The 11522-nt window shown below is 34.6% G+C and overlaps 1 protein-coding gene across 2 annotated transcripts; it reads left to right on the forward strand.

Moving 5' to 3' along the window:
- Nucleotides 1-272: 272 nt before the first annotated feature.
- Nucleotides 273-11247, forward strand: rskra (ribosomal protein S6 kinase related a). Of its 2 annotated transcripts, none has more exons than XM_051861955.1 (12): nt 273-485; nt 1429-1680; nt 4258-4341; nt 4467-4535; nt 4762-4831; nt 6780-6887; nt 7052-7092; nt 7336-7363; nt 7651-7740; nt 7912-8000; nt 8171-8281; nt 10537-11247. In XM_051861955.1, exons 1-12 carry the CDS (start codon nt 459-461, stop codon nt 10852-10854), a joined length of 1287 nt encoding a protein of 428 aa, XP_051717915.1. In that variant the 5' UTR covers nt 273-458; the 3' UTR covers nt 10855-11247. The 2 variants fall into 2 exon arrangements, with proteins under 2 accessions (XP_051717915.1, XP_051717916.1); XM_051861956.1 differs by lacking the exon at nt 10537-11247 and adding an exon at nt 8784-9842.
- The last annotated feature ends 275 nt before the right edge of the window (nt 11248-11522 follow it).

The following is an 11522-nucleotide window of genomic DNA, read 5'->3' on the forward strand; positions in this document are numbered from 1 at the left end:
TAATTTCTTAGACTGAGACTGAAGTATACAGAAAAGCATAATATACCAGTATAAGATATTATAGTCACATTGGATGTAATTATTGTATCGTTCAAAAATACATTGATTCTGCACTGGACATTAGAAGCCACATGCTAGGGGGAAAAGGGTTACGTCCGTAAGCATGTGAGTTACATAATCAATCGATTATGACGTTTCTGATGCATGAAGTACATCGCTTTAACGAGATCAGTGTTTATATGTTAATATTAATGAGTGGGCGGCGCTTTATATGTGTATCGAAGGTTTGGACACCCACTAATGTGCTTGTTAAAACGGCGTTATTTTGTGTGGAAAAGAAAAGAAGTTGATATCAATATCTGACATGGGGATCACGTTTTATTGGCGGACTTCTGTGGGAGAATAGGTTTGTTTTTAAAGAAGACCGCAAGTGGTTTATTTATTGTTTATGTAATGTGATGGGCGGCGACGGGAGTAAAAATAAGGTAAGAGTGTTTACTGCTCTAAAAATCACACCTTCCATTGATGGATAACAGAGTAATAGTTTGTACAAAAACGCAGAGTGTACACGGTCTGATTTAAATATTGATTGTGCTTTGCAGTTTCGTGCGACTAAAATAGAGGCTAAAATATCAATTTCATGAGGCAAAATTCAGACACATAAGTGGTTCCCAGTGTTCTCATGTGTTTTTCAATTAAATGTGTTTACTCAGTGTTATTAGAATGGTTTACAAGAGTAACACCTGACGATATTAACAATAATGACATACACTCTTAAAAATAAAGGTTCTTTATTGGTATCGATAGTTCCATAAAGAACCTTTAACATCCATGGAACCTTTCCATTGCGCTAAAGGAGCGTTCTTTATAGTGGAAGAGGGTTCTTTAGATTATTAAAACGTTCTTCACACTAAGGCAAAAATGGTTCTTGAACTGTTCACTGTTCTTTGGGAAACCCAAAATGGTTCTTCTATGGCATAGCTGAGAAAAACAAACCTTTATTTTTAAGAGTGGACGTAAAATAACCACGCACAAATTACAGTAACATCACATTACACAATAAATCACAGTTTATTAGTTAATTTAAAAAAAAATATATATATATATATATGTATAAATGTAGAAAATAATGAAAACATATAGCCTATAGTATACTATAAACATTAATTTGAATATTGTCATACAATTTGGCCCCAAAATGTATTTCACTTACAAAAGTATGAATTTGCATTCAATAATAAAATAGTGTTACTGACACTGTTGACAGTGTATAAGAGTTGAAATACCACTTGATTTTATATTTTGCTATATAATGCAATGACATTGCATTGGTTTGAATGCACACCAGCTACTGATCTGCATTATACGTTATCTTAAGTGTTTGTGATTTTGTACAGTAGTTTATCATTGATGTCCTTTTTACTGCAGGCATCATCATCATTACTGGTGAAGAGGAGATCCTTGTCATGTCATCAGGGCTTCCTGTCTCTCTCGGCTCCGCTTGTTCATCACAGTCCATTTAGACGCAGGGCCCAGTGCAGAGAATACCCCATCTCTGAGCAATCTCGGCCCTCAAACGCAAACCCTGAGGGGCCTCGTCTAGAGTGGACACTGCCGGGCTTTATTTCCATTTTCCTGCCGGAATTCCCACACCGGTTTACTGGACACATGCATTTACAGGTAGCCTAGTTCTTTGACACAAGTCATAAAATCCTTTAAAAATGTGACATAAATAACACAAAAATAAAAATTCATTATTTATTCTCCTCTTGTTGTTCCAAACCCGTATGACTGTCTTTGTTCTGTGGAACACATAAAGAGAAATTTTGAAGAATGGAAGTCCACAGATGAAACAGTCATACAGGTTTGGAACCACATAAGTGTGAGTAAATTATGATTATTTAAATTTTTTTGTGAACTGTTGCTTGTTTAGTATACTTTTAAAAATAGTAGTTATTTCAGAAATAATATACTTTAAAAGAATATACTTAAGTGCAAACTGAATATAATGCTTTAGACACATCAATTGAAGTTAAATGAAAATGCATCACACTTAAAATTTATAGTAAATGTAATTAGTTGAACTTAAGAGTGTTTTTTGACTAACTTAAAGGGTTAGTTCACCCAAAAATTCTCATGTCAATTCACACCCGTAAGACCTTCAACAAAAATAACGACTTTATTCAACAATATCTTCTCTTCTGTGTCATTCTCATACGTTACTTACGTCCAGCGCTTCCAGGTTCTACACCAGAACGCCGACTCATTATCGGCTGGCTCCTGCGTCAGTATCACACACATGCGTCGTGCTGCTCACGTGATCAGCTTTGGCCAATACTGAGCCGGCATTCGACGTAAACACGAAAGCCTTCACTGTGCTTACTGCGTCAACTGTGTAAGGATAATGACAGGGAAGAGAAGAGATTGTTGAATAAAGTCGTTATTTTTGTTTTGTTTTTGCGCACAAAAAGTATTCTCGTCGCTTCATAAAATTAAGGTTGAACCACTGCAGTCACATTGATAGTTTTAACGATGTCTTTAGTACCTTTTCTGTCTTACGGGTGTGAAACAACACGAGGGTGAGTAATTAATGACAGTATTTTCATTTTTGGGTGAACCAACCCTTTAAGTAAGCGTTATAATTACATCTTTATGTTTAAATTTGTAATCACTTCTGTTGTCTCTGAAATATGGTTCAAGTGTACTGCCGAATGTTAAAATGAACTGCCGTCAAACATTTATGGTAAAATATTAGTGCTGTCAAATCAATTAATCGCATATAACATAAGTTTGTATATATATATATATATATATATATATATATGTGTGTGTGTGTATGTGTGTGTATTTGTATATATGTGTATATATATACTTTTATGTTAGATGTGATTAATCACGATTAATCGATTTGACAGCACAATAAAATATACTTTACTGTCATTTCTATTGAAACTTGTAAATTTACTTGTAAATTTATATCTAAGTAAGAGATACTGCCAAAATAAACTCAAGGTGACAAGGTGATTAGGACCCCGACGTGAAGTGTTATGTGGCTTCTCAGATACCCGGATGAGCTGTCATTATACAGCAATTGCTATTGATGACTGCCATTATCGGAGAATAGCTGACATCAGAATGATGCGATTGACCAATCAGAATCAAGCATTTCAGAGAGTCGTGTAATAATATCGAATAACACACTACAGATAAAATTATAATCAAGTACTTTACATGTGCTTTAGTATGGTAGTGTACACATCAAAATAAGTGTACTTCCTTAAAGCATAACAAAAGTTTATAAAAACATGATTTAAAATGTACTTTAAAGTAAAACTTTTCCCTTGACATGAATACAAAGTGCACTTTTTAAAAGTGTACTTAAGTGTGTTTAGAAACAAAATCTCTCCCTCTCCACTAATTAGCTTATTTGGTGTCTTGCCTCCTGACTACTCGTTGCCATCTCATTTCACTGAGCTGGCTGATTTTCTCACTTTACTAGCAAGACGTTGTATTTTGATCCATTGGAAAGGTCCTCACGTCCCCTCTCACTCTCAGTGGATAAAAGATGCTTTATTTTTTATTAAATTAGAAAAAATTAAACACTGTCTCCGTGGCTCCACGGTTAAATTCTCAACAATTTGGTTACCCTTCCTTGAGCATGTTAGATCTCTGCAGCTGGATGCAGCCCCTATTGATTGATGTTCCATCTATGCTGTACTATTTTTATCCTGTTTTTCCTGAATCCCGATTGTGCACTTGTATTGTCATGTTAGTAGCACATGTGCTGATAATTTATTACTATGCCTTAGACTCAATTAAGGATTGATTTGGTGCAGCCTATGTCTGTATTAATATACGGTTTGATTGTAAGTTATTGTATACTGTACTAAACTTAATTTATTTTAATTTATTTTTTTAACCTAATTTTGTTTTTTTGTGGGTTTTTTTTTTCTTTAAATGTGTTTATTATTTTCTCTCTGTTTTGCTGTTGTTTTGAAAATTCAATAAATAAATCGTAAATAAAAAAAAGTGTGTTTAGAAACATAGTCATGAAATTGTACTCTCTTTAAGTATACCTAAGCGGCCTTTTTTCAATAATATTATATTACAAGTACAGTTTTTAAAAAATATATACTTTTAAGATTTGAAGTACAACACAAGTGTACATTCAATACAATTAAGTGCACTTCTTTTTCACAAGGGGTACCTTTAAATCCTGTGATTTTTGTCTTTTGTAACTAATGATTCTCTTCTCAGATTCTTGGTTTTATAGCGAAAGGTTCATTTGGTCCAATCCTGAAGGTTAAGGACCTGTCTAAAGATGAGATCTATGCTATTAAGGTGCTTTTTAATGCCTTGTTCTAAATTCTCTATCATTTTATTTCCTTTTTTAAAATGTGATATGTTTGGTAATTCGTACACTGCTCCTTCTTCACTTCAGAATTTCTTCTGTCACTGTTGGTTAGGTTTTACCCAAAGCTGATGTTTTGAGACATGGTGTCCTCCAGCAGTCCAAAGAGGAGGTGATAATTCAAGTGAGTCACACTGCGCCGCTGTTTCGGCTATGGCTCGTCTGATCTGGTTCTAACCGGGCCAGTGATACATGGACAACACTGACTTCCGCTCAGTCAATGCCCTATAAGCATGCGCACATTTCATACTTCAATTGTTTTGTTCATTCCATTAGAGTTTACTCTCACTTCCTCTCAGCGCCTGCACTCATGTCCATCTCATTTTGTGTTGTCAACTGTTACATTGTAGCGACAAGTCAGGCATCCTTTCCTCCTCAGTCTCCGGGACTGTTGGCAGAGCCAGAGAAATCTCTTCATCAGTGAGTCACACCACAATCAAACTCACTCTCCTTCTCCTTTCCTATGTTTTAAAGCAGACTTCAAACTGGGGTCCGGGAATCCTCAGAGGGCTGCAAGGGAAAATTTGAGAGAATAAAGATTACAAAAAATTACTAAATGTATTTTAAAGCCTGTATTTTTACATTTTAACTCAATATATCAATTAAATATATATAATGCAATACACTTACTGAATTTACTATTTCATTTTTCACTCTGCTTTCTAAAGACTGTTCAGAAATCATGGCTTTAATAGCAATCATTTTATTCTACTGAAAAAAAATTAAAGGGGCTATATGTTAAATACAGAAACCCTTGTTATTAGCGACACCGGTGGCTGTTAAGTGAACTGCAGCTAGCAACGCAATGCTCGTGCTCGCATGCATAGTCCACATGTAACGTAAAGACTGAACGTGATTTAAGGCCTCGATATACTCGCGGCGAATTTCATTTTTGTTCTTCGCTTAGAAGTAAAAAGAAGTTGGAATACATTTGCAGCGATGTCCTGTTAACGAACGAGCGACGTTTAGATGAATATGTAAGCGCTGCACACTTTCATTTCAATAACAAAAAAAACAAAAACAAAAGTGACAGTAGTGAGAAAACAGCAGTTAAGCAATAATCTGATCATAGTGATGTGGATATGTTTGCACCAACTCTGCAATTCACCGGCATCATGTCGACAGATGAGGTAATTACAGTTATGATAGTCTGATTATAAAGTATATCTGAGATAGACTATATAGATCTGGCTATGTGAGATTATAGTTTGAATTAATCCATTTTATTTGCATGACACATTGACATTACAGTACAGAATAGCTCTTTCGGCATTATCCAGAACACAAGCATTCGTTTCAGGAGTCAGAACGGAAGAGAGGCTTTCGGGAGCGTCACATCCTTTTGATTTCCCCGGCAAAAACGTCCCGAGTCCTTCATATAAAAAAAGTTTACAGGCTTTTATAGACAACCTAGAAGGAAGGACTCGTTTTTTTGTTTGTTTGTTTGTTTTTGTTACAAGCTGTTCACACACTGGCAATGAAAAAAATCCTTAATATATGAGATCTGACCGCACACTCACTTGCAAAAACTTGAATAAAAAATAATTACATATAAAAAATCCTACATATAACTTTAGCCCTTCAAGTGTTTTATTTTACCTTTCTATAATACAGTCATCTTTAGCTTGCCCGCTAAGGGATTTATGGCAATATGGTCATGGTCTATAGGCCTACAAATAAATTTTTATTAATTTGAAAATGTTTCTCTTCAGGTTTAACATATAACTGTACTGTAATATATTAAAGTATAAAATACACATACATATTTATATATGTATAAAAAGTTAACCTAATTATTTGCTACATATAAGATATTTTGCAGATATATCATGAAAACAATTAATCATGAATGTAAGTAAATGGATATACATTTAATTGAATAAATATAAAAAAGAAAGTATTTAATTAATTTATATAATTAATAAATTGAACTTTACCTAATAAAATCTGGAAAATATTTTATATGTAGAAAAGAATTTGTATTGTATTTAACCCGGAATATGTCTTGAAAAATCTGCCTAATGCTCTACTCCTATTTAATTTTGTCATTTTCCATGGTTTATCTGTTTCGTTCAGTGTATTTTTGTTTCTAAACCTTTTCCCCCTATGTTCTTCTCTCCACGTCCGTTGGAGACGTAATCATTGTGTTTTGTCTTCTTCCTTTCCGTGACCCTGTGACAGACAGAAATTGTGTCACTGGCTTGTGATTATACTCAAAATACTGCTCCAGTTCATATCATGCTTGAATGAAGGCCCTTTAGAGTTTGATCTATAAGAAGGTGGCCTCAAGGTCAGGCCACTCAGTCTACTGTGACATTGTCTTTCTCATCTATTATGTTTTCTCTCACTCCTGTGTGTTTGTCTTCAGTGTGTGATTACTGCAGCACTGGAGACCTCTATACTTACTGGACACTGAAGGGCCAGTTTGATGAGAGAGATGTTCGTGTGTTTGCTGCTGAATTGGGCTCTGCCTTGGGTGAGTGTTGTTAGATTTATAATGTATGACACTTTACATGCTTTTAATTTGTATTTAAATAATATGTTTAGTCTTGTCTTGAGTCATTTTTACACACAGGTGTTGTAGATTTGTATCAATGACTGTAAAAAAGTAATATGCTACCACACTTTTTTCATTTTCAGGATTTTTGCATGACTTCGGAATAATTCATAGGGATGTGAAGGTATAAATTACAATATCATACAATATTTAATTTAATTTGACTGCTATGTTTTTGTATTCTGGTTTTTGACAGAAAATTGCCTCAAGTTGAACATCGAACATAAACAAGGAATATTAGAATATTATGACCACTTTGACTGTGTTTAAAAATATGACTAAATATAAATTAATTATTGAAAATGATAAATGTTTGTATTCAGTCCTATAAAATGCTCTGAAAAAAAACCATTTTTTTATTAAACAGATGGAGAACATCCTTCTGACCGATAAAGGTAAAGCTGATCCAGACTAGAGAATTGTGGGAAAACCACCACCACCACATATATATATATATAAATAGATAGATAGACAGATAGATTGCACTGTAACGCAACACTGTAAAGCAACAACAGCAACCACATATTTTTTTTTAATAATTTTCACCTATACCAAGACAATGACCATATATGTCTTTTGTGTCTTTGGATTGTTTTCAGATGTCAATCCCAACTGTAAAACACTCTTTTAGCTTTTGGTAAAGGGAATTCTGGAATAGAAATACTAATGCTGTCTCATTTAGGTCACCTCCGCTTGACTGATTTTGGGCTGTCTCGCCGCCTTGAGCGTGGGGATAGAGCATTTACTATCTGTGGCACAATACAGTACATGGGTGAGGCTGGAATCTGAACTGCACTCGTTTTAAACAGTATAGGATTTCCATAGTACGACTGTGTTTACCATCAAGTATATCTGGCAGTAACTAAAGACATGTATAGCTCTAAGCAACTGAGCTATTTCTCTAAAAATGGATATTTAATTACATTATGTGGTCATTAAACAGCTCCTGAAGTCCTGAGCGGGGGCCCGTACAGCCATGCTGCAGACTGGTGGTCTCTTGGTATTCTTATCTACGCTTTAGCCACTGGAGGGGTAAGACATGTCCAGAGGCGATACTACAAGATGAGCATTATACTTGATGGATGTGTCACACAAAATCAGCTCTGGAAAAATGTACAGATCTCAGTGCAGATCTCAGTAAAGTGCTACAGGCTTCTTATACAGACCGTCTGAGACTTTTCTTTATTTTTTTGATTTTTTAGTTTCCTTTGCCTGCAGAAGTAGACCACTGTAGTATGATGACCAGGGTTAGTGAGTATCCATATGACATGCCTGCCAGTCTCAGTCCAGCTCTGGCCTTCTTGCTCATAGAGGTGAGCTGATATATATATATATATATATATATATATATATATATATATATATATATATATATATTATGTAGACTTATAAAGATGTCATTAAAATATATATATATATTTTGTACAACCCGAATTACTGGAAATGTTGGGACGTTTTTTAAAATTTGAATAAAATGAAAACTAAAAGACTTTCAAATCAGCCAATATTTTATTCACAATAGAACATAGATAACATAACAATTTTTTTAATTGAGAATTTTTATTACACTTTTATGCACAAAATGAGCTAATTTCAAATTTGATGCCTGTTACAGGTCTCAAAATAGTTGGGACGGGGGCATGTTTACCATGGTGTAGCATCTCCTCTTCTTTTCAAAACAGTGTGAAGACATCTGGGCATCGAGATTATGAGTTTCTGGAGTTTTGGTGTTGAAATTTTGTCCCATTCTTGCCTGATATAGGTTTCCAGCTACTGAAGAGTTCGTGGTCATCTTTGACCTATTTTTCTCTATAGGTGGAAGATCTGGACTGCAGGCAGGCCAGTTCAGCACCCAGACTCTTCTACAATGAAGCCATGCTATTGTAATAGCTGCAGTATGTGGTTTTGCATTGTCCTGCTGAAATACACAAGACCTTCCCTGAAATAGACGTCGTCTAGAGGGGAGCATATGTTGCTCTAAAACCTTTATATACCTTTCAGCATTCATAGTGCCTTCCAAAACATGCAAGCTGCCCATACTGTATGCACTTATGCACCCCCATACCATCAGAGATGCTGGCTTTTGAACTGAACACTGATAACACGCTGGAAGGTCTCCCTGCTCTTTAGCCTGGAGGACACGGCGTCCGTAATTTCCAACAAGAATGTCAAATTTGGACTCGTCTGACCATAGAACACTTTTCCACTTTGAAACAGTTCATTTTAAATGACTCTTGGCCCACAGGACATGACGGCGCTTCTGGACCATGTTCACATATGGCTTCCTTTTTGCATGATAGAGCTTTAGTTGGCATCTGCAGATGGCACGGCGGATTGTGTTTACCGACAGTGATTTCTGGAAGTATTCCTGGGCCCATTTAGTAATGTCATTGACACAATCATGCCGATGAGTGATGCAGTGTCGTCTCAGGGCCTTGTCCCTTACGCACAGAGATTTCTCCAGTTTTCTGAATCTTTTGATGATGTTATGCACTGTAGATGATTAGATTTGCAAAGCCTTTGCAATTTGCCGTTAAGGAACATTGTTTTTAAAGTATTCCACAAACTTTTTACTCACTCTTTCACAGACTGGAGAGCCTCTGCCCATCTTTACTTCTGAGAGAATCTGCCTCTCTAAGACATCCCTTTTATAGCTAATCATGTTACAGACTTGATATCAATTAATTTAATTAGTTGCTAGATATTCTCCCTGCTGAATCTTTTCAAAATGTCTTGCTTTTACAGCCATTAGTTGCCCCCGTGCCAACTTTTTTGAGACCAGTAGCAGGCATCAAATTTGAAATTAATTTAGTGTAAAAAGTGTAAAATTTCTCTGTTTAGACATTTGTTATGTTATCTATGTTCTATCGTGAATAAAATATTGGCTCATGTGATTTGAAAGTCTTTTAGTTTTCATTTTATTCAAATGTAAAAAACGTCCCAACATTTCCGGAAATTCGGGTTGTATGTCTAAAATACAAATAAATGTGAACAGTATTTGTTTTAATATTTATATTAAGAGTATTAATTTCATCTGATGTTTGTTGGTATAAACAATATATACATACATTTATATATATGTACAATAAATACATTTTATATATATATATATATATATATATATACACACACACACATTACATATACATAATATGTATTTTAACATTACATTTGTTGTTATTTTTGGATGTATTTTTAATTGTATTATAAATGTTTAAAAAATAAAACATTTTATCATGTATTTTATTAATATAGCCTAATGTTTTTGGAAATACCCCATATTTATGTGTAGGATATAATTTATGGGTAATTCATACTGAAAATGTATAATTAAAAAATACATGCAGCATTTATATAAAAAATTTTTTTTTATTAATTTTCATTTTAATTCTACTTCCTTCACATTAAAATTAGAAGTGTGTTTGTTACTTCATTTCTTTTCTGTTTACTACTACAAATCAAATTCAGGAATTTAATTGGAATATTCAGGCATGCTCAATTCAGTTCTGAATGGTGCACAACCCTGTTGTTTACGTACCTACTCAAACCAGTCTTTGTCTGAATGTAGCTTCTATGCAAGATCCCCACGCGTCGCTTACGGTGCCTGGAGCACTTCCAAAGCCAGAAGTTTTTCTGCGGCATGTCCTTTGATTCCCAGCTGCTGCAGAAACGTCCCATCAAGCCAATCCTCGAGCTGAAGAATCATCCTGAGCGATCAGAAAGGTCGATGCGAGGTTTATCATCAGATCTGCTTCAGAATTTTGAGTGTGACCTGCTGAACTCTCCATCGACCCCTGCGGATCTGCCTCCTAACTTGATGAAGATTGAGCTAAATGAAGACACAGCTGGGACTGAAACAAAAGCATCAGGAACCAGTTCTCCATAAAAACAAATTAAAAAAACTTTTTTTTTTCTCTGTAACATCCAACATTTTGCCAAAGACAAGATAAAATGTCACAGTATTTTTTTGATAATTCACCACATAAAGCACAAACAAATCAATCTATGTGACTAGCCATTCATTAACAAGTATTACTACTGAGTTGTATTAGTCCTATTTAATAATCAGATTTCTTTTTATCTGAATATGCAGAAAGTGTATTAGATTTTTGACCTTACTTTTAAAAGCTTAATTTTGCCTTCACTAATGAAGTATTTTTATAATATAAGAACTGTTTGGTTTGTGTATATCTTCACTCGAATTATTTTTATATTTATACTGGTTACAGTGCTTCCCTGTTTTCTGGGACACCAAGTATGATAATCTGACTGTGATAAATAAAACTCATCATGCTTACACATAAGTATACTGTGATAATAATTAGTATTACATACATACTTCTTTTGTCACATAGTGTTTTTCGCCTATATAGTAGGGAAGTATGCAATTTTAGATGCAGCCGGTGTCTTCGACTTAAAGGATTAGTTCACTTTCAACTGAAAATTACCCCAAGCTTTACTCACACTCAAGCCATCCTAGGTGTATATGACTTTCTTCTTTCTAATGAACACAGTCGGAGATATTTTAATAAATATCCTGACTAATCCGAGTAT

This window comes from Ctenopharyngodon idella, chromosome 15 (genome assembly GCF_019924925.1).
Source record: "Ctenopharyngodon idella isolate HZGC_01 chromosome 15, HZGC01, whole genome shotgun sequence".
NCBI classification, from domain to species: domain Eukaryota; kingdom Metazoa; phylum Chordata; class Actinopteri; order Cypriniformes; family Xenocyprididae; genus Ctenopharyngodon; species Ctenopharyngodon idella.